The sequence below is a fragment of the Stegodyphus dumicola genome, chromosome 6 (genome assembly GCF_044657685.1).
Source record: "Stegodyphus dumicola isolate Sdum_Otavi_A_Nest chromosome 6, ASM4465768v1".
Taxonomy (NCBI): domain Eukaryota; kingdom Metazoa; phylum Arthropoda; class Arachnida; order Araneae; family Eresidae; genus Stegodyphus; species Stegodyphus dumicola.
The window spans coordinates 212,804,899-212,829,189 of record NC_140773.1 but is presented as its reverse complement, the minus strand read 5'-3'; the positions used below and the strand labels follow the sequence as shown (position 1 = coordinate 212,829,189).

Genomic DNA, 24,291 nt, shown 5'->3' with positions numbered 1-24,291 from the left:
AGACTTTTTAAGGTTAAAAGTAATAATCGTTCGCGTTTTGATGACATGAGTTTAATTGTTTTTCATGATTTGAAGGAAAAAATAAGTTTTTATTTTAACGACAAAGAGGAAATTATTTTCACGACCTATAAATACTCTAGCATTTTGTTGCCAGTCCGAAGATTGTATAAAATGTGAACGGAAGTTACAAATTTTTGCAAGACAAACTTTAAGGATTAAGTTTCTCACCAGGGTCTGAACGCCTAAATATTGAATAATGCCAGTTTCAAACAGTATTTTAATTTTGGTGACCGGTTTGGCTACATGGGAGCTGATGTCGTTTTCCTCATGTGTAACGTGAATCCAGTTCCCTTCAAAATGTCTTCCAGAAAAGTGTCTAACCCGTTAAACAGATTACCGTTTTATGCTTTGTCATAATCAATTAACATAAACTAACTTTAAAGAATTTACAGGAATAACGTTAACTCATATGTAATATGAATACTTTGTTAAGATCTTTATTTTATGCGTTAGTCTAAATGTTTGCTGAAGTAAGTTAAATAGTAGTCACTATCTCCAGTTTGTAGAAAGATAATGATGAAGAGGGATGTTTTTTTTTGTGTATGTGGCACTAAATTATGCAATAACGATTACCGATCCGTTAATGAATAATTCTTTGTGAGGAAATGTTCCTGCTTTGTGGAAAAATGATACATGCGAACGTGCTCCTAAACCTTTGCTATTTGAGGTAATTTGGATTTTCGGCGAAATGTTCATGCACATTAAGACGGGATATCGAGTACGGTGAGCGGAAGGTGAGAAGAAATAACAGTTCACATGCCATGTGTTTCACACAAAGAAAGATATTTGTTTTATTAGAATCGCGTTAGAAGATGAAAGATCTGTGTCAAGCAGCCCTGCAGTTCAGCAAGTTGAACAAAGGAAGGGACACTTCTATTCTTTGCGAAAACTTGCGTCTTAAAGACTATGGTTGTTATTTTTAACATCTTCTGGTAAAGGGCACGTTCTTTTCACTCTTATTATGATTTTATAATCCTATGTGTTAAATACTGTACACGTAAAACAAAATAAATAAACGGAAAAATCAAAATGGGATATTTTTTAGATTAGAGTTTGGGAACATTTGGATGGTAAATTTATAGTAATCTAGATACAAGTCTTCCCTTAAACACTTAACAAGAATATATGTTCTGAAATTCCTAAATTTTCATTAGAAGTAGATCAAGGCGAAGAACATCTGGTTTAGTCTTGGAAAATTTTAAAATTGTGTTTCTGCTGTTTCACGAAACACCATTCATTCAAAGGGAGAAATAAAGAATGTTAAAATGTAAAGGCAGATGAATTGTATCTCTCGCGTAATCGCTTCTTCTGTATATCGTTATTTTGATTTACATCGAGAAGGGAACTGATAACAGTTTTAGAATTGATTGTTTTTCGGTGGAGAAAAATGATTGCAATTCTAGCTCATCTGTTTCGATAAAATTGCATTTATTTTCTTCTCGTCTCAGTGAATAGTAGCACCAGTGAACAAAGTAAAAAGTGCATACACAGTTTTCATAATGAAAACTAAGAAAGAGAAATTTCAGTACAACTGAAAAGGGCAAGGCAAAAGTGAAATCATTTGATATATATGTTTTCGATTAATAAATATCAAATGAAAAAATATTTCGATCTACAGAGATTTTTTTAAAATTTAAGTTTTAACTTTAAATGCTTTGTCTAAAGAACATATTAGAGAAACACACATAAAACTGATCACGCTTGTTTATAAAGAATTAGTTATGATTTATTGTTCTATGGTAAGCAAAAATAAAGTTTTCTTTGCAAATTCTAAATTTTAAAATTGCAATATTCTGTTAATAATTACATTGATGATAGACTTTACCTTTTTAATAAACACCATTTGTTGAGATTAATTGGTAACGTTGTAAGGATCTTAAGTTTTACTAACGTTTATTTTATTTTAAATCTTTACTATCACTTCTTATTTTCTACTTCCGGCCAGAATTATAAGCGTGAAGGAGTTTATGCAAAGTGTCTGGCGAACGCCAAGTATTTAAGTGTGGCCTTTTTGCCAAGCAGAAGAGAGGAAGCCGTGAGTTCGAAGCAGGCCGCTTACCTTAGAAGTTACGCAGTTGCTACTTTGCCTTCCAGGCCAGAGGTTTTAATCCTCTTGATAAATTAAACGTATTGTAGTGTTCACAGTCTCTGTGCTACATACGCTTTCTGTTATTATAAGGCCAATCTTATTCTAAAGTTAAATTAGAGTTTAGTTTTATTTTGATATCTTTTAAGTTAGACCCCGAGTGGAGGGTCATTGTATTCCGAAGTACGGAAGTCATTGTATATAAAGAAAAAAATAAAGGGTTTTGTATACCCTTCGTCTGTATCCTGTCTACTTACTACAATTAGTGAACATAGCTTTAGTAAGCTCTCTGTTCTAGTCAGGTCATTGTATGTTTCCGAAGAAGGTTAGAAGAAACATTTGAACCTGATAGTGGCGCCCGACGAAGAATAACCATGGCCGAGTTTCAAGAAGAACCTGTGCTGCCTGCAGAAACAGCTCAAAATCCAGAAATGCCAGCTGCCGCCCTGGAAGGATTTGGGTATATTGTCCAGACCATGCGCGCTTCGATGAAACCAGAAGCAACGTTTAATGGAAACTCACAGGTAACCAGTTTTTTGGAAAAATTGGATGACCACTTCATGCTCTACCCCGTGCACGAGTTTCAAAAAGTTACCTTAGCTACCAGCGCTTTGAGGGGCCAAGCGCTTAACTGGTTCAAATGTATCGGCAGAAGTCTCTTGGGTCAAGCAGGAAGTCCCACCTATACCTACGAAAATTTCAAGACTGCCCTACTAAAAGCCTTCCCTGTTGTAAGGGATCGTGCGAAATTAGAAACAGAACTTTTCAGTATATATCAACAAAGAATGGAAAACATCTCGAGTTTTATTTTAAGAAAAATTCACGTTTTCAAGCTCTTGTATGGAAACCGTCCGGATCCTGAAATAATTCAAGTGATTTTGCCGAGGTTACTACCCCAAGTGCAAGACTTTATTGAATTGAGAAATCCGACTACACTGGAAAAATTATTTGAGCTAGCAATCCAGTTTGAAAGTAGAAGAACGGCGGACGTCGAAAGAAGACGCCAATATCAACAGCGAAACCAATTTGGTACGCCAAGACTACAGCAAACTCAAGCACATGGCTACGGAGAAAAAGCGAATCAGTGGGCAAGGAAACACGAGCATTCAAAAACAGCCGGCGAACGTCGACAGTTCAATAGCAACCCAGGCAAAAAGTCTCAAGGCCAGTGGAGAAAGAAGGAAAGCACCGAAAGAAAAAATAATTTAAACTAAAACGGATTTCTGCTGACGAGAGGGTGCGGAAATCCGAAGGCCACGAAAGCTCCTCTTCCTTCAAGTTAAATACAGTAATGGTGAAAAATTTAACTCTTCCGAAGATTGAAGTCTTGGTAAATAATATCCCGGCCACCGCACTCCTGGATACCGGCGCGCAGTGTTCCTGTGTGGCAGAAGTCTTTTTTAGAAAGTATTTTCGCAAATACCGCATATATAATGCGGATAATACAACAGTATTAGCGGCGCAAGGAGAACAATGTAAGTGCGTAGGTAAAGTACCTTTGTACATCCGTATCAAGGACGAACAAGTAAAGGTGATGTTTTTTATAGTAAAGAATTTGCAAGCACACTTAATACTAGGAATAGACTTTCTTTCAGACGCACAAGCTACACTGGATTTTAATGAAGCGTCTCTTAAGCTGACGATGAAACCAGTGCGTGTAGAAAAGGTTGAACCGCCAAGGTTAAATCTCGACCACCTGCCTAATGACGAGCAAGATAGAATCCGACAAGTGGTAAGTGAATTTGCTTCCTTATTTAGTGATATTCCAGGATTTACCCAGGTTACTAACCATAGTATTGACACCGGAGATGCATTGCCGGTTCGTCAAAAACCATACCGGTATGATAAGAATAAGGAAAAAATTATAGAATGGCATATTACCGATATGCTACGTAAAAAGATCGTAACGCCTATCTCAAGTAGTTATGCTAGTCCGGTGGTTTTATGTAAGAAAAATAATGATTATCCTTTGGAGCATCCAAAAAGGTGGAGATTCGCTATTGATTACCGTAAATTAAATTCCATAACGAAATATCCGGTATATCCGTTACCGATTATAGAAGAAATTTTAAGGAACATAAAATCAACCAAATTTATGACAACTTTAGACTTAACGAATGGTTATTTTCAAATAGGGATCAGGCCTGAGGACGTGCCTAAGACTGCTTTTATAACCAAGTCTGGCACTTATGCATTTTTGCGAATGCCGTTTGGCCTTTCAGGCGCCCCAGCAACATTTCAGCGATGCATGGACATTGTGTTAAGACCTGTTCTCGGAAAGTCCACATTTATCTATTTAGACGATATCATTATTACTAGTGATAATCTAGACCAACATGTACAGGATTTAAGACAGGTGTTTTCTTTATTAAATGAGGCCGGTCTAAAAGTTAATGTCGAAAAATGCAAATTTGCAGCCCCTGAATTAAAATATTTAGGTTACAAAATATCGCAAAAAGGGATCGAGACAGATGAATCAAAAATAATCGCTGTACAAAAGTATCCGACTCCAAACACGGCAAAGAAGCTCTCTCCTTTTCTAGGACTTTGTTCATATTATAGGTCCTTTATAAAAGATTTTGCGGCTATCGCTGAGCCATTGTTAAAATTAAAAAGGAAAAAGGCAAGATTCTCGTGGACGGCCGAAGCCAATAGTGCTTTCGAAAAATTAAAACAAGCATTAACGCAAGCCCCTGTGTTGAAATTTCCTGAAAAGGATGAAAATTTAGAAATTTCAGCGGATGCTTCGGATTATGCGGTAGGAGCGGTACTTTCGCAAAATCAGCAGCCAGTAGCATTTTTTAGCCGAACTTTAAATCAAACACAAAGAAACTATTCCGCGACCGAGAGAGAGGCACTTGCAGTTCTGTTAGCAGTGCAAAAGTTCCGAGTCTATTTTGGAAAGGCGCCGATAACAGTATATTCTGATCATGCGGCGGTAACTAGATTGTACTCTGGAAAAAATTTATCCCCAAGGTTAATAAGATGGGCACTCAAGCTGCAAGAATATAATCTGGTAATCAAGCATACCCCCGGAAAGGAAAATATCGTAGCAGATGCCCTGTCACGAATTAAATTAGACGAACAGGGTAATACCGTAAAAGTTGCAATGCTGACAGCGTGTACAATAAATTCCCGAGAAACTGTAATAACCGAACTGGGTAAGGATCCTGAGTTTGGAAGTATTTATGAGTATTTGAAGGATCCTGAAAATTTTAGCCACCAAGATATTGTGGCGATAAGAAATAGGGCGGCCCATTACGAACTAATAGATGGTCTATTATTTTATACAAAAACTACGAATTCCAACAACGAATTTCGACCTGTTATCCCAGCTAGTCTTAGATTAAATATCCTGCAAGAGCTCCATGACAGCCCTTTAGCTTCTCATGCTGGTATTCGAAAAACTACTCAACGCGTACGCGAGGCAGTCTACTTTCCTGAACTGCAAAAGTTAACAAGGGCGTATGTCCAGTCCTGCCCAACATGTCAAGCCGTTAATTATATTAATTTCTGCCCGGCCGGGTTTCTAAATAGTATTAAATCCGAATTTCCAAATGAAATAATCGGCATCGATTTATTGGGCCCTTTCCCAAAAAGTCAGTTAAATAAAAGTCGCTATCTCCTTGTTATAGTTGATCATTTTAGTAAATGGACCGAAATTGTTCCCTTAAAACGAGCCTCCGCGAAATTAGTTACCGATTCTATTTTAAATAAATATATTTTAAAATACGGGGCGCCCCTAAAAGTTATATCGGATAATGGTCCTCAATTTGTAAGTAATATATTTGAAGACATGTGCCAAAAACTGGGCATACGTCATTTAAAAATGGTCCCGTATCGGCCGCAATCAAATATAGCGGAACGGGTCAACAGAAATATAGTGAAAATTATCCGTAGTTATGTTAAAAATTTTCATAAAAGCTGGGATAACTATGTCAATGAATTTGCTTTCGCCCTTAGGACCGCAAAACATGATACAACGGGAAAAACTCCTGCTGAGTTATTTCTAGGCAGAAAGGTTATAACACCGTTAGATAAACTATTTTATGTGCAACAAAGAGCCCCAGAATTTAAAATGGGTGATATAGAAAAACTAATAAAAGAAGCAAAAAAGAATACGGAAGTAGCACAAAGAAAACAAAAATTGTATTATGACTTGAAACGACGGGGAGTAACTTATAAAGTAGGGGATGAAGTACTAAAAATTAAGCATTCACTTTCTTCAGCACCAGAAGATAAAACTGCCAAATTTTTTCCACGCTTTGAAGGACCATATGTTATAGAAAAAATAACTCACGCTGTTGTAGTGTTAAAGGCAAGAAATGGTGAAACCTGTTCCGCAAACATTGACCAGATAAAACCATTCTATGACCGTAATAAAATGCAAATCTTTTCAGATCTTTTGCAGGATCCGGTACGGCAGACACCGCAGGTACAAGTTCCAGAGGTGGGAAAACGACAAGTACAAGGGCAAGCCAATGAGAGACAGAAGCAAGTGAAAAGAAAATTGCCCCGCGGAAAAATTGAAGGTACAAAGAAAAAGAAGCCGTTCCACCGTCCAAAAAACAGAGTTCACGAACACCCCCAGAATGAAGAAGGGAGAAGGACGACGTGTGTGGAAAAGACCGGGAGAAAGGACGGCAACTATAACCCGGCTGTGAAACGGAAGATTGACTCATCCGACAGAACTCTCCGCAGCAAAAGTCGCCGAACTGCGGAAGGGCCATCAGCGGCGGAGGAAAAAGTACAAGAAAAATTTGAACGGCCAACAACGAGGTCCAAGCAGGATCACGACAGAAGTTTCCCGGTTCCACCAAGACCAGCTGCCTTCAAACGGCCAAGATCACAAGCAGAGGACAGAAGGAAGATGTTCAAGGGTGGCCGTAGTGGTGAAAAACGGAAGCTTCCAGAGGAAAGCACTGAAGGGCGAGCCCGTACAAGAAGGAGGATCAACCAAGCTACGGTCTGCAGCACCTTTAAAGACTGGGCCCAGAAAAGGATGTCTGAATATTACAAAGATAAGTAAAATTTTATGTTACTTTACAAACTTAAGTTAATCTTTCATTCTTACTGCAAGTGGCAGATTTCAAGAAGTTTTACCTCATGCGAGGTCTACCTTTATCGCCAAAAGGGCGAGAAATGAGTTGTGACCGATTTTCTTATTATGTTTTTCAATTACTCGCGCGTAAAACTAAAGTTGATGTATAATAGCGTTGTGTAAAGACTTAAATATTGTAAAAAGTTATTGTATAAATTTTATTTAAAACATTCTAACAAGAAAGAAGTTTTAGTCTGAAAGACTTTTTGAAATGTAGTATTATTTCAATGTAGAAAGAATTGGCACTTGCTTTGAAAAGAATAGAAGTTAACAATGTACTACTAATGTATGTTTTCAAATGTGTAAAATTAACGGCATCTTGATATGTTCTTGTATACATGTGAACTGTTATTTTGAATGTTTAGAAATACCGTGATATGGTAAAAGTGAAAGTAATGTTAAAAAATTTGTTATTCGTGTGACTGTAAAGATTAAATCATGGTGAATATGTGTTAAAGGTTGAATGATGTAGTTAGGCTCTCTGACGCTACACTTTAGAGTTAGCCACTTTCAGAATAGTACCTCAGGGTCTAGAGTTGAAATTAGGGTGTGTTAAGAGGTCTCGTATGTTGAATTTTAACACGTTAGTGTTTTGATTGTTATAGGAGGAAGTGTTGAACACATAGACAGAAACACATTCGTGTTTGGTGTTTTTACAACACATGTCAGAGAGCACGGGGAGAGATAATTAAAATAGTCATGAATGAAATAAGAATGTTAAGAAAAGTATATTCTATATGTTATTTGCAATGTCATTCTGTAACATTTCATTAAACTAGTTTTCCTTCCAGATCTCTGGAAGCAACCAGAATTGAATAAAGCTCCTGTTTTGATGCAGTACAGATGAAAAAGAAAAAAGATTGTTGTATATTCCGGGAGCTGCTATTGTAACAAATTTCTTTCTTTTAAAATTTTCTAGTTTCTAGCTAAGTTATGATTGTAAAAGGTTGGTCTCGCGTTAGTTTCTAGAGCTAAAAGTTTTCAACAAGGTCGTTTTAGACCTCAGTTTCAAACTAATTAACTCTGGCGGGAAGTATGTAAGGATCTTAAGTTTTACTAACGTTTATTTTATTTTAAATCTTTACTATCACTTCTTATTTTCTACTTCCGGCCAGAATTATAAGCGTGAAGGAGTTTATGCAAAGTGTCTGGCGAACGCCAAGTATTTAAGTGTGGCCTTTTTGCCAAGCAGAAGAGAGGAAGCCGTGAGTTCGAAGCAGGCCGCTTACCTTAGAAGTTACGCAGTTGCTACTTTGCCTTCCAGGCCAGAGGTTTTAATCCTCTTGATAAATTAAACGTATTGTAGTGTTCACAGTCTCTGTGCTACATACGCTTTCTGTTATTATAAGGCCAATCTTATTCTAAAGTTAAATTAGAGTTTAGTTTTATTTTGATATCTTTTAAGTTAGACCCCGAGTGGAGGGTCATTGTATTCCGAAGTACGGAAGTCATTGTATATAAAGAAAAAAATAAAGGGTTTTGTATACCCTTCGTCTGTACCCTGTCTACTTACTACAATTAGTGAACATAGCTTTAGTAAGCTCTCTGTTCTAGTCAGGTCATTGTATGTTTCCGAAGAAGGTTAGAAGAAACATTTGAACCTGATAACGTTTTTGAAATTTTAAAGAGAAGGCATATACGTAAAGATTGCCACGAAGTCACCATCGACTATATCTTTTGTAACAAAGCGGTTAAATCTAGTTCTTTTCACAGCTTTCACTTCCTTGTACGAAGTAAAGGAAGCATCGTAATCGCGAAAATTTTCGGATGTCATATTTCAACGAAAATATACATTTCGACCGCTATCGAATGCAGTTTAACGATATTTTTGGGTTACATCTATACGTAAGAACAGAATAAAAGACTCTTTTCCAAAACGGGTTTCAAAAAGAATTTAAAATGGATTCAGAAGAGATTTTTTCGTGACATCTATACGTACGTATGTATGTATGTATTATGTATCTCGCATAACTCAAAAATGAGTAGCCTTAGAGCGTTGAAATTTTATATATAGCACTGTTATGACATGTAATTGTGCACCTCCTTTTTTTTTGGTTGCAATCGGCCGCACCAATTGCACCCACTCTGTTACTCGGCTCCGTGAGCTCAGTTTTTTATTCTTAAATTGTGCAATTTTTTTTTTTTTTTGCTTTAAAAATGATTAAATTATGTTATCTTCCGCTTAAGGTTTTTATTTTATTTATGCTTAAGGTTTTTATGCAATAGTTGTAGAATTATCATCAATTTAAAAGTTGTGCAAGTGCAGCTAAGCCTAATTTTTTTTACCATAGCATCCATATTTGTTTCGGATGCTATTTTAAAAAAAGAATAGTGAATAGCAGAATAGTGAATTCAGTTTCTGTACCTTCAGTGTCTTTCTGCCGAGTGGGACCAAAAGCTAACTTTCAATTTTCTACACCGAAAAATATGCATTCTTGCCCGCTGACCGGATTACTTCGCAAACTTTAATTTGAATTGTAAAAATTGTTTTTTTTTATTGTTTAACTGTATTTGGTGTTTTATATTGTTAAAAATTTAAAAATTTTTAAATTTTTAATAAAGATAGTTTAAGTTTTTATGTATTTTTGCCTAGTCGCCAAGTGAGAACTTAATGAATTGAATGAGAAATATATCATTAATGAAATTCAAAGAAATAAGTTTAAATGAAATGCAGGAAAAAGATGCGTATAATTTAATATTCCGTATAAGGAAGTCATGTAGTGTACACATCACATTTTTTAGTCAAGGTATTATAACTGCTGACATATATCATTAGATCGAAGCTATATCTCTCATAGATTACATTAATGATATTCACAAAATAAAGTGGTAAACGAAAGGTTTAGCCTAAAAACTTACATGTTAGGACTTATTCTATTTGGAATATTTTCAGTGCACTCTTAAGGTGTTATTTGAGGAATACTAAATAGCATTCAGACTTTATTGATCCCTAAACACATTAGATATATTACTCACAATATGAGATTTATTGTTAAAAATTTATAACCGTGAAGACTATCATACTTCTTATTAACATTCAGGGGAATTTTTTAAGGATTTTTCATAGGACATTGCTTCTAATGTATATTGTATCAAAATCCCTATATATATATAAACTATAGATCTCCTACTCGATGGTTTATATATGTTGAGAGCTCCTGGTTATTTATGAATAAACAGTCAACCCAAATATCGGAAGTAAATATAGGTTAGTGAAACTTTTCTTTTTCCTAACCTTTTTGTATTTTTATCCCTGTATTGTATTTATGAGAGACATCCGAATAATCACTCAAACTTAAGAAATAGAACATTTACGCTACAGAACAGTTGGGAAGTGAACGATACAGTGCATGTAAACTAAGTTTAAATGTTCTTCTTATTGTATTTTCTGGCACGTCCATAACAAACAGAAAGTTAGAGATGAACGTATTTCTCGATGGGGCTTCTGGGAATTTGGACATCGGTATTAGGTAACCCGATTGTTCGAGCTGCCTAATAATGTGAACATTGGCAAAATAAGACAGGTAGCCCGACTGTTCGAGAATGCCGCGGCGGGACAGTATTCGAGGGACTTAGTACGTTCTTCATCCCTACTCAGGTGAAGGCATTAATATATTTTAAGTAATCGTGTTTCATCTAGACTTGTCCACATTATTAGGTATATGATATTTATAAATATCCAGACTTTATTTACATCCACACTCCTGGAATTTAAGTATTATGGCTATTTCAGCTATTATGGCATCTACCTTCGCTAATGTTATCCTACTAGAAGGCTGCATTTTAACAAAAATTTCTGCAGCAAATATAGCACTCAATTTAGATTTATTAACAGTTAAAAATTAGAATTTTAATTAGCATAAGTCATTTACTTGTTTAAACGATTATGTTTTTGTTAAAGTTGTAAAGTACATTTTAATTCTGTAACAGTTATTTTAATTTGTATAACCTTTCTTATGAATTCTTGTTTCCACTTACAACTCCCTATCAGAATGAGTTTTTAGAATTTACCTGAATATAAATGAGTTAGGAGAAGTATTTAAGGAAGGCTCACCTAACTTCGTGAGAGAGAGAGCTATGAATCCTGAGTAGAGAGTGTTTGCCTTCAGGCTAAATCTCTCTTGAAACTGTTACATTCGGCCTTTTTCATTAGGTGTATTAGGTGCCTTTTGATAACCGCCGTCTGGCTTAAATTAAGGGCCAACTTCGTTAGATACTTGTGTTAGGCTTCGTCTAAGTCTCTCTTAGTTAGTTATAGTTTAGTTCTTATTTCTTATTCTGAGTTTAAGCCCGAGAAAGGGGCCGACTGTTATCTTACTTTGAGTGAAATAAAGGGTGGTTTAATCCTTCCTAAGTCTACATTTATAGTCATTTGGACTAAGCGGTAAGTAGCTACGCAGTTCATTAGGTTCCTCAACGGTCATCTTAGACGAAAAGTGTGAGGAACCCCACAAATTTATTCACAGTCAAACGCGAATAATTTGTCTTGCTTTAAATGCATATAGCACTAGTTAACCCTATGCAATTTACAATCACTCGAAATACAGATTGGGCTGAAGCAGAGACTGTTTAAAATATTTCCCAAGAAACATTTCAGAAGGGCGTGAACACTGGCAAGACACATAAAGCAAAGAAGTCGATGGAAACCTATCCCCCAGAATTCAAGAACAAGCATGCCGCAAGCAGGTCGTGAGATGGTACAGTGCAACTCCAGTTAATCCGAACTCCGACTATCCGAATCGCTGATTATCCAAATCGCTTTCAGAGTTAAAGAAAAAAATTAAGACGGAAACGTAATGTTGGACAGTCAACGATTTCAGACGTTAAAAGGAGCAAACCAACACTTTTAAACTTTGCGTCACTGCTTGAAAACGAAGATGGAAGTTCTTTAAGAAAATTAACGCAGCAACAAACAACAAATTTAGAAGATGTCGTTTTCAAGTGGTTTTTGCAGCAACTTTCTATGGAAAACCCAATTTCGAGTCTGATTCTTTGTAAAAAAGTTAAGATCTTAGCTAAGAAGCTTGGTTGTTTATCCTTTAAAGGAAGTAAGGGCTGGCTAAAGAAAGGCGGTCAGACAGCTTACTTAGACCGAGATGTTCAGCAAGTAATGACTTTCAGCACTTGTAAGTATAGTACGCTATATAACTGTACAGTACGCTATACAACATGTACGTAAAAGTGTTGTCTTTTCATTTTAATTAATTAAAACCTCCTTTTCTTTAAAAATAGTTTTTTTTCTTTCATTTTTAACATACGGTAATTAACTAAAGTGTACGAAGACCCTTTCTTCGGAAAAATCCAGTTATTCGAATTATTGATTATCCGTATAGGGTCCGGTCCCATTTGATTCGGATAATTGGAGTTCTAGTGTAATTTCAAAACCAAGCCTGCATCGCATTTTGAAACATTGCCATAGGAAAAGTTACTTTCCATGCTATTAGTGAAGATGATCTGGATTGGAAAATTCTATAGTTTTATGGTGTTTAATTTGTAAGACATGCAGAGGTTGGTTGCATAATATTTCAGAAGAGGATTTTAGCAGCAATGAAGCTACTTTTAAATTAAATCGATTTACCACTACAGTTGCACTTACTGGGGGGCCTGCGAATTCACATAATTGAGCGTGATCTTTAAAAAAGAATCTACACAAATATTAAACGAAATGATTTGTAACGTTTAGATTCCTATGATATGCATTATTAGCAGAACATGAACTATAACAGACATCATTTAGAAAAGATGTAATAACAAAACTATTTTTCTCAGATTACCTTAAATTTTGAAAATGAACATTATTTTAATGAATCCTGGCTCCATAATCCTTCAAAGATTGAGTGTATTTTTATGATAACACAAAACAGGCAGCGAGAATAGAGTACTAAAATTACTATCCCACATTAACTAAACTTCTAACTTCTAAGTTCTTCTTCTAAGTATTAGGTATTCATTATGATTTTTTACCAACATACGAAAGATGAATTATTTCATCCTTTCAAATATTATTCCAGAAATTTATGTATTTAAGAGAAGTGATACATTTTCTATTAAGTTAACATCATCTTAGAAAATTAGGAAGTCTTTCCTTGTAGTTCAAGGAAATAGCTTTTCACTCTTATCTTCATGTAGTAGGGACAACAAAAGATTTCTTTGGTTAAGTAGTAAATAAAATTCATTAATTGGAAGAAAAACCTTCTTACAAAAGTATTAGAATCACTTTTCCCAAAGATTTAACTGAATTATTGAACGTTTTGACCAAGAATCATAAATTTTAGCATAAAGTTTTAGATTTTAGATCTCGTCTTAAGTCTTTACTTATAAAATATAATTTTTTTATTACGATACCGTAAAAATTAACTTATGAAACATTATTCGACAGTTTCGGTAGTGATAAAAGTAATTTTAAATTATAGAGCTTAAGTATAATTCTTTTGGATACATATAAAAAGAAATAATATTTTGATCTAAATCAGATGTTTTATTTAAAATGAAATTATAAGAAAAGTTATATAATTCTTCTTATGCCAATGGAAGCAACCAGCTCTAAAATGATATTTCGCTTTTTTATCAAAATGGGTTATTCTTTTAAATAACTATCTAGGTAGCAAATGTTTACTTCTGGTTCATTTCATATTACTACCCTTTTCTATCCAGATATATTTCTGCAAAGATTTAGAACACTTTTAACTTGAAATTTGCTTTTCTATAGGTTTAGAACCAGTCTTCTAAATTACTTAACATTTCAGTTAATTAAATACAAATATTCCATTAAATATACTACAGCATATGACACTTTCTGACGTGCGGTTTTGTACTCTGAATTTGCAGTTTCATCCGACACAGTCACAAGCATTTTAATCTACAATTTGAGGATAGAAAAATTCTCATGAGTAATATTTAAACTTTTGATTTTTTTTCAGTTTTATTATATTATAAAGTTTTAAAGAATTGCGAGTAATTTAATGTTTCAGTTGCAGTCATTGGACTCATTTATTTATTTCATTTGGAAGCCATTATGTATGGATGAAAGAGCGAAAAGAAAGCGGTGGACTCACCTGCGCAAAGTCCTGTGTTAAGGTGTTGGCTGGACAGCCCATTCCCAGTCCCTCTCATGTCTAATCCCTCTCTTTATAAAAACCCTGTCGCCCTCTGTGTCGGGGGCGTTGGCGCGCATCTCAACATCCAATCACCGTCATCTTACGCTTCAAATAAACTCAAATCCAGCTGGCTTTTGTCATGCAAGTACCAAAGTGATATTTCGGATCTTGTGACATTTTCATTTATTTAAATGAGCAAAGTTTTTTTTTTTTTTTCCTTCTGAGTGTCATTTAGAATGCATTTTAAACTTTTACTTGATTATCAGAAACTGAGCTTCCTTCAGATCACACCTTTTTCATTAAATAAAGGAATTTACAGCATTGAATTTTTGGCTAATTTATGGCAAAGATTTATTACATAATATGACTTTTTTGACATTTTGAGGAAGAGTTTATTATGAACGAAAAATAGCTATTTTGAATTTCGTAGGCTGAAATATACCCGCTTCAAATAAAACTCGAAGATTATATTTAACCCAATCGTAACACGGAGTATCAAAAGCCAGGAAATGTGCTTGATAGATGGGAACTTAAATTATAGTTTCAAGCAAGATCATAAATACCTACTGAATCTGATCGGGAGTTATGCAGATTTTCGTGATATATCATCTTTAGTTAAGTTAGTTCGTGATATATCATTTTTAAGTTAGTTCGTGATATATCATTTTAAGTTAGTCTTCGTTAAGTTGATTGGGAGTTATACAATTTCATCTTTAAGGCATCCATTTAACGAATGTTTGAGTTTTAAACACTGTAGGTCGTTTCGTCCATGATGGTAAAAGATGATAAAAGCTTAAAAGAATTGATTGAAAAATTTAAATTTATATTAATGTTCAGACATCGCAAAGTTGCCCTGAATTCAGAGCAACTTTACGATGTCTTAATTAATTGATTTACTATTTTTTAATTAATTTATCAATTAATTAATTGATTAAAGTAAAGCACGTCTTATTTGCCTGCAATACTATGCTTTATGGTACACAGGGTCAATCCTAGCGGAGGGCAAGATGCTCCACAGCACGTCGGCGGCTGACTATTTAGGATCGGCACTGGTGGTAGATTTTCTAAGAGAAACTGATCATATTTATAAGATGCATACTAAAACTACACAAATATCCATACCGTCAGCGTATTGGCTAGAATTCAAAGCCGGGTCGAATTACTCATATTTGAAAATTTTATTCAGTAGATCACTGTTGGGCTGTTCAGATTACATAAAAATGTTTAAAACGTTTTGTCATTAATATTCATGAAAAGATTTTACTTTCCATATTTATGAATGTCTTACTGTTTAAAATTCTGAAAGTTTTATGTGTGATAAATATGTTTTGTAATTTTCCTCCCTTTAATCTTTTCGGATTTATTCAGTTAACAATGAATTCTTATCAGATTTTTACTTGTAAAAAAAGTTCAATTGAGTGCGCGTGTTGTTGTTGGCTTGTCCATGAATTTCATGGAAGAATGGTTGCCAGAGCCTCAAGGAGGTTGGACTTCTATTTCCACCACACTTTTCAGGAAGAGCATCCCAGGGGAAATCCAAGGTTCTCCCACCCCTCCTTCTACCACCATTCCACACAAGAAAATTTTCGGCTCGCCATCTATTTAGAGTTCCCCATGCCGCAAAGATAAAATACATTTACAAAGATCCATGCCTTCTCCGGGATTCGAACCCGGGTCCTTCGGTACCGCAATAGGCTCCCCTATCCACTGTACCTTCTGGAAAAAATCGAAAAGTATTGTTGTATTGCAAATATTATTCATGTAATCAGTTTTACATTGATCAATCGGAAGTACAATTATTTAGAATTCTATGTTTATTTACGAATAAGTGGCAGTGCTTACATATTATAAACAAACTCTTTACGTTTAATAATTTACAGAACCAAAATTAAAGCAAATAGATTAGAAAAAAAGTCGCGAACAACGGAGCTAAAATAAATAACTTTTTTCTTTTATTAAGTACTTTATTACCATATTTTTCAGCAGACAGATCGAAGCGGCATATAAGTCGACACGACTATATGCGTCTTAATACACGACGTCTAAAAATTTAGGAAAAACGTAAAAGATATCACTGGGAAAACAGAAAAACATATGCGCAGTAAATCCGTATAAAAAGTTTACCCGCTTAAGAATTTCTTTCACGATGTTCCAAATGTTTTCGTATTTTGATAATGTTAAATTTTCTCGCACGAACCATTTTCTCTTGAACAGTTTCTCACCTTACGACATTATTACCAATCTGCGTAGCAACTTAGCAGCCTTTCTTCCGAATACGGATCATTTCCTCTAGTTTTCTAAAGAAAACCTTATTGAATGAGCTTGTTTAACGAGTGTGAGTTAGAACAGACATTCATCAATCTTGTTTATAGAATAGTGAAAGGTTCCTCTGTTATTCTCAGTGAGCTTTTCTAGTCTGTAATGTATATAGAGCATTTACACATTTTAGAACGATTTAAGGGTCGTTTAATTAATGTTTAAACTGTAAAGGGTATTATTTAAATGTTCGGTATGATAGCCTTTCTTCGTGATTATAAGCTGAATCGTGATTTTCATGATAGATGGGCTTTTCGTAAAATTTCTAAGGATACTGATTTTCATTTCTCTTCCGCTAATATCCAGAGTCAATAAATCATAGCGGGTTTGGGCATAGAAAGAGCTCTTTTTTAGATGCATTGTACTTCATCGGTGAAACGTCAAAAGACTTCGTTGGAATACGTTCGCGGAATGCCAACCAAAACGTTCCACTTGTCAGATGCAAAAAGGCTTTTCCAAAGCTTGGAAAGACACTGAATGAATTAAATCAGATATTAAATTTATTTTCAGGATGTATTTTAAAAAGAAACCTATTAAATATCGCATTTAACACTACACAGGCACTTGTTGTGACACTGTTGATATATACCTTTACTGCTAATATCCGAATTTTGGTGCGCATTAATAAATTTGCATCATTTTATATGAAATATATACAGCACGATTTTTGCATTTCTTTACAGGGTCTTATTACTAAGTTTCATTAAACACTGTATGATAGTGCTAAATCACATTCATTAGCATTTTCATAAAGCATTATTTACATTGCATTACATTACAGTCTACTTATGGATTAACATATCGTTACTCACAGGCACATTAATTGCATTGCACCATATTTTATTATGATCTATTCTGACATCTGACACTTTCTATTGAAAATCTTATCATTCATTTATATTCACGCAAAAAAATTCCTCCTAATCGTAATTAATTTTATAAAACAAAAATTTATACTGAAATTCAAAAGTAGTCTTCAAATTTATATCTAGAATTTCTTATCCTCTCTTTCGTTACTCGGAAAAATTACGAAGTTTACAAAGTACTTGGAATGACTTTCTTCATTAATGTCATGACTTTCTTCTTTGATGATTCTTCAATGTCATATTTTTAAGACTAAACTTTGCGGTATAATTCCAATCAATTTCAAAATGATATTCATGTAAATTGATTTAAAATTAGGGAATATTTCTCTAAAGCGTCAGGACTATTGAAAAAGGTCTGTATTTGGGTAAATAAAACTCTTTGTTTGTTTATTCTATTTCATTTGCTGTCTTATTCAAAATAGTCTCTTTAAGATTGTATATAATGATCTCTTCTATTTAGCCACCCGGACGGTATAGTGGTTAGGGGAGCCGAGTGCGATACCAAAAGGTCCGGGTTCGAATCCCGGAGGAGGCATGGTTGAACTTGTTCGTCCCATCATAGGAGGCAATGGTGGCCCATCTATTATGTGTCTCCATAATAAAGCGGCTACCGCTTCTTGGCCTAGTGGCTAGTGGCCACCGTCTGTAGACGGTTTGGGCCCGCCAGTGGGATATCTTGTTGCTATTTTGTCAAACTTTGTGACTAATTCCAACGTTGTCTGCGGATTCATGAACTGTTAGACGATGATCTTCGTATACGAGGTTTTCTGAACATATTTCTTGTCTTTTACTCATGCTTGGTAATTCCTGAACATTCTTTGTCTTGAAATTAAACTTCCCGAAACCCAAACGTTATTCCAAAATAGTTGTCCGATTTAAAATATCATTATTAAAAAGCCTACGAAGCATTTCAAGGACTGAATAAGACAAATTTGCTGGGTTTCACACATAGTATGTGAATATGTTTGGCCATCCATTGCCAAAAAAGAAGACAAAATAAAACAATGATTTAAAAAAAATCAGTTTCTACAGAAACGTTCTTTTGCGCATCTCAGTAGGTTGTATTAGGATGCTAAAGAGCCGCATAATTATGATCCCGGCCCTACTTTTGTCTCTAAGTTCAACAAGGCAGTCACAACAATCAGAATCTGAGATTTTCTGATAATTATAGTATTGTTAATTTCATGGTTGAGATCTAATCCCTCCTTATATTGCTATTGTTGCGTTCTATTGCAAATCCTTTCGTCCCACTGATATTTAAGTTTAAAATAAGTTGGATTCTGTGTTTTCATGTTATTTGACATCGCAAGATTAATGAAATTAACTTTACGTTCAAATGTGGATTACTCAGTTGAAATTAAAAAGTAGTAAAATACAGAAAAGGAATATAGGGTCATTCTATGATGTTAAACTGATGTTTATAACCTAACAAGGAGATAGCAAGTATTAGCAATTTAATACTAGTTACAGTTACAAGGAAACTTTCTTGCATTAATGTTGTTTGTTATTACTGCTAATGGTCACTTGTCTTACCTATAATCCGCCCAAGCGCAAGAAATTCCTCATGGCAAGGAGCGCAAGTTTACGCTTTTCGTTGGCGACAGCCTTGAGCACCATACAGGTGACAGTGCGATTTAGCTGAGTTCCGCCCCAAATTTTGATGGAAAGCACCCCGGGGTACGATGGGTCCCCCGCTCTTCTCTTACCAACAGCCTCTCGAGAGAACTTCCGGATCGCCTCCTATTTAATGTGTCCCCACACCGTATTGACACTATACATTTACAAACATTCATGCCTTCTTTGGGATTCGAACCCAGGCCCTTCGGCATGGCAGTCAACGACGCTAACCACTATACCTATTGGGCAGCTGCATTTATGTTGTATGTTTGAATGGGTATAAAGAAAGAATTACTGATTATTTAATATCATTTAACCTTAGTAGTTGTTTATAAAAAATATCTATCGATTCGAATACGGTACATTTTAATATTATGTATGATGCATCTACCTGATCAGCTGAAATTAAAATTTCAGACGAAAATCCCTTTTAATATATGTATATAAATTATTCAACAAAACACTTTATTCGGTTATCCGTTTAACTACTGGCTGCAACATTTAACAAGCGTTTGTTGCAACGTACGTCGCGCGAAAGTAAAACAGACTGCATTTAGGTTTGAGTTTCATGAAGAGAAGCGCTAAAGTGGTGTAAAAAACGAAATAATAATAAAACACTTAAAAGGTGTGAGACAGACACAACCCAGGCTTTCAAGTGATTAGAAAAACTGATGCGATTAGAAATTTTTGTCAAAGCTTCATGCTATCAAAATCGATTCTTTTCCTCTTTCATTTACAGTGAAACTTTGAATTCACTTCTCACAAAGTGTTTTGACTCTGGATATTATTTTAGACTCTAAAAAATGTCTGCTTTTATTTCCTTAAAATTACAATTTAAAGACATCTTTCAACTGTATGTTGTTTGAAAAGATTTGAAAAAAATATGTATTTTATATACTTTACGTATGTACGGCTAAATTTCAAATGATACAAATTATTCTCGTTGGTTTTTCTCATTTAGCTTTCACTTACATTAAAACACTACCAACACACCCATACATTATATACGTATATTATAAACGCAGTCAAGTCGAAGAATCTGTATAAAGGACATTAATGACACTATTACTGTAGACAGTTACTATCCGCTAAAGAAGCATTGTTCATTATGACAGAGAAACATCTTATTTTACCATCGTCATCGGAATATTTGCATGCTGCAATTTGTATGCACAATTTTCAGGCACTAGATTACACATACATAGCGATTTTCAACAACTCAAGTTCAACTACACATTACAGAACTGTTAATTTGGACTAAAAAATATAATAATAATAAAATCAGATGCTTAAGATTAAAATTTTATTTTTTTCAAATAAAAATTTTTTAATATGAAGATTATAATACCTTTAAAATTTTTTTAATTAATCTTTATTTTCAAAATGCTTAACATATAGGTCAATATGCTTTTTCAGTTACACACAGTTTTCTTAATCTAATTTACAGTTATAATATTTGTGAAATTTCCAGATAAAATAACTTTAGTAATAAAAAAATTTTATGTTTGGAAAATAGCATCATATTAAAACAAAGGCGTTTCTGCTTTTAATAAACTTATTTAAACTATTTTAAAAATTGAAATTTTAACTTTTTTTAATGAAATTATTTGATATCTCTTATAATAAATTTTTCGCTAATCTTTTTCGCTTTTTATTAAAATTACTTTTATTTCACTCTTAATTTTCAACATTGAAAAGCATTCATAATTTTTTCAATCTAAATTTATAGGATTGTCGAAGTGCAAAGTTGAGCTCTGAGATGATGGTATGGACAATTTTAAAAATAAAAATTTTTTTAAAATATATAAAAAGATAAAAAGACTTTATATTACGTCCAAAGGGGCGTTTTTCAACGATTTGTGTGTTATCTTTATTTATTAAATACCACGTTCTTCGCATTTAAGCCATAAAATTCAATTCAGGAGCAATATCACAAATTATTTAAAAACAACCTTTAAATCTTTAAAATTTCTGATACATAGTCTCACGCCCTGAAGATCAAAAGGTTTTTTTTTTCGTCCAGTGTTGCCATTGCTCACTTTGAAATAAATGAGTTTGTTAATCAAAAATTCGTTAAAGTTTTACAAAATATGAAATAGATAATAAAACAAATTCCAAATCCAGGCTTCCAGATGCCCATATTCGAATGGAGGACTACGTTATTCAAAATTTGATGTTTCTAGGTACTCTTGTTTTTTATACAACATACATATATTCATGCAGATTCTTCATTGTTTAATTTCTTTAGATATAATACGGAGCTCTAATATTTGGTGGCAACAGTTTGAAAAGTGAAACGTTGTTTTATAGTGAATGAAGCAAAATGCCAAAACGAAATTAATAGCCCTTCTGGGCAAATATCGCCTTTGTGCTAAAAATTTAAATTTCAAGTATTCATGTGCAAGGAATCTGCCCTTACACATAAATAGTGGTCTTATAGTGGATGAAACAAAATTAATAGCCTTCTGGGCAAATCTTCCCTTTGTGCTAAAAATTTAAATTTCAAATATTTATGTGGAAGGAATCTGCTCTTTGGCAGTTCATTAATAGTTTCGGGTTTATTGATTGATTGAATGGATCGTGCAAATGGTTATTTTTTTTAATAATACAAAAAGTTTTTTTATATAATTAAAACTACGCACTATAACTTTAGCAGATGTTCGAAAATGTGCAGCTGAAAATCACATTGTGATAAAAATAAACATGTACTTAGCTTGCGTCAAGGATGAGCATTTGTGTTAGAAAAAAATTTATTAATGCATTTGTATTAGAAAAATTAGAATTTGAAAATATAACGTTGATATTTGTTGTTTAACTTCTAAATTAACATTTGTGTAAGTATATAAAAATATAAACTTGATTTAAAAAAATATCTATGATTTAAATACTTCATACAAATCAAAAATACAAAAATGCAGTAAAAAATCACAGTGAACATTAAAGGAACGCGCTGACGTCATTTGTTTTGGGAGTCCACATCCTTTCTCATTAGTAATCGGAAGAGAAACCGCCCTTCATTTGTCTTCATCATCCCTGCTGATGTGCAGTCCAAACCACCCACTTGGTATACCGTCTAAAAATACTGGAAATTTGCCTAGATTTATTTCTGAAATTTCTAAATGTAAAGAAAATTTCAAAAAACCACAGCTTTTATGAAGCACTACGTCTTAAGTTTTTGAATTATGCAGCCAAAGTTAACTGTATTTAGAAGACTTCCCGAGGAAAAAAAAAAAAAAAAAAAAGCAATACACGATTCTAGAGTAGAAACATAAAATTATTGTAAAGGATCCAAACGGTATAAAAAGTGTAATAAAAGGTATAAAAATGTAAAGCTGCAAGCCTACTTAAACTTTTACGTTTTTTAGCCCTAGCGTAATTCGGGTTTTCTTTGAACATGACATAAGATACATACGTATCCTAATTCATCACAGGGCTTAATTACTGTATTAAAAGCTGCGAAATCTTATATATAGTCGTCAGCAAAAATAAGTAAGTAAAACAATATGAAAACTTTCAGATTTTGTATATTACACTCTTAGACAAAAAAAAAAAAAAAAAAAAAAAAAAAAAAAAAAAAAAGACGCAGCACGACGCACAGAGAAAATATAAAGCAAATTGGACACAAATTGATATGCATATAGGTTTCGACGGAAAATGCAAAATTTTACATTTTGGCTGCCAATGAATGAATGGTTGTCGCTACAGCGCATCTGATCTGCGCAACCAGCAGGATATTTAAGAGGAGAAATTACGATTCCAGGTCATAAATTCTTCAGAAATTTCATTCCGTGTACTCTGGTAGACAGTAACTATGCCTCGCATACAGGTGCGCGAACGATATGCGCAAATGTCAGAACTTGGGAGAGGTCGTGTAGTTGGGCCAAAGAAGCCGGGTGGTCTTCGACGTAGACAATTCCGTGAAGCTACTGGCTAGGATCTATACCTAGGCAGTCTCGGCCACGGGGGTATAAAATTTATGAATTTGGTTGTTCTGAAGGCCCCAGGAAAGGTCACTCATTGGCCGGCGTCAGGGTCTGGCATGTCCTGAGCGGTTGGATACGTAGCCGGGAGGACAGGACATGGTAACGGCCCTCTGTGACGGGCTGGTAACGGCTCTCTGCGACGGGCTCGCCCATGCGACTGGCAGGAGCAATTGACGAGCAGTGCTGCCTGGGGTCTTATCCAGGTGGTGCGCTGCTCCCCTGGAAGGGTAATAGTGGAGAATGAACCATCACGAAGTGTCCAAAGAGGGAGTGGACCTGTAGTGTGCGAGTTCACGGAGCAGGGAATGCCCAAATTTGGTTTGGTTATTGGTGAATAGCTCGACAGTTGAGCAAGAGCGATGCCACAATTAGATGATGTTGGCAGGAAAGGGTGAACCATGGCCGTACACAGCGTCAAGAAGGAAACGGTAGGTCTAAACGACAGAAAGTGAAGACCGAGCAATCGTCAGAGCGGCATTCACAGCCCCACATGCATCATTATCATCGATTGTACGTGCAATTAGTGCTTCAGTGACTGCAAGGACCATTCATACACGGCTCACAGAAAGGGGGCTACGGTCACGGCGCCCCTTGCGCCAACTACCATTGATCTCTGTACAACGTCAAGCCCGTTTTCAGTGGTGTCGGGCTCATTCGTACTGGAATGTCACTGACTGGAGTAAAATAGTCTTCAGTGATGAGCCGCTTTGAACTGAGCTCCGATGAACAGTGAAGGCGAGTCTGGAGACGCCCCGGACAGAGGTGTGATACCAACCCGATTGTCTTCCGGCAGACAGGCCGATAACCAGGAGTGATGGTCTGCGATGCCATTTAATTTCATAGTAGGTTGCCTTTGGTTGTCATCCGTCACAACCTTACAGCACAGCGCTACGTCGACGAAGTTCTAAGGCCCGTTGTGTTGCCCTTCATGTCACGCCACCCTGGGCTTACATTTCAGCAAGATAATGCCCGCCCCCACACTGCACATATTTCTACTGCTTGACAAACATTACCTTGGCCAGCAAGGTCGCCGGATCTCTCTCCTATTGAGCCCGTTTGGAGCATTATGGACAAGGCCCTCCAACCAGCTAGCTCGGGATGTTCAAGATCTAACGCGCCAGTTGGACAGAATTTGGCACAGTTGGACAGAATTTAGCACGATATC

The 24,291-nt window shown here is 35.0% G+C and overlaps 1 protein-coding gene across 2 annotated transcripts in view; it reads right to left on the bottom strand.

The window, feature by feature from the left end:
• Positions 1-24,291, bottom strand: part of Ilp7 (Insulin-like peptide 7) — an 82,107-nt gene that overhangs the window by 24,872 nt on the left and 32,944 nt on the right. Inside the window, exon 1 of one of the 2 annotated variants that reach the window (XM_035366739.2) lies at positions 14,303-14,443. The exons of the other annotated variant lie outside the window; for it this stretch is intronic. Coding sequence (XP_035222630.1) covers positions 14,303-14,360 — 58 coding nt within the window. The 5' untranslated portion in view covers positions 14,361-14,443. Of the gene's footprint in view, positions 1-14,302; positions 14,444-24,291 lie in introns of those variants that run through there. 2 annotated transcript variants of the gene reach the window in all.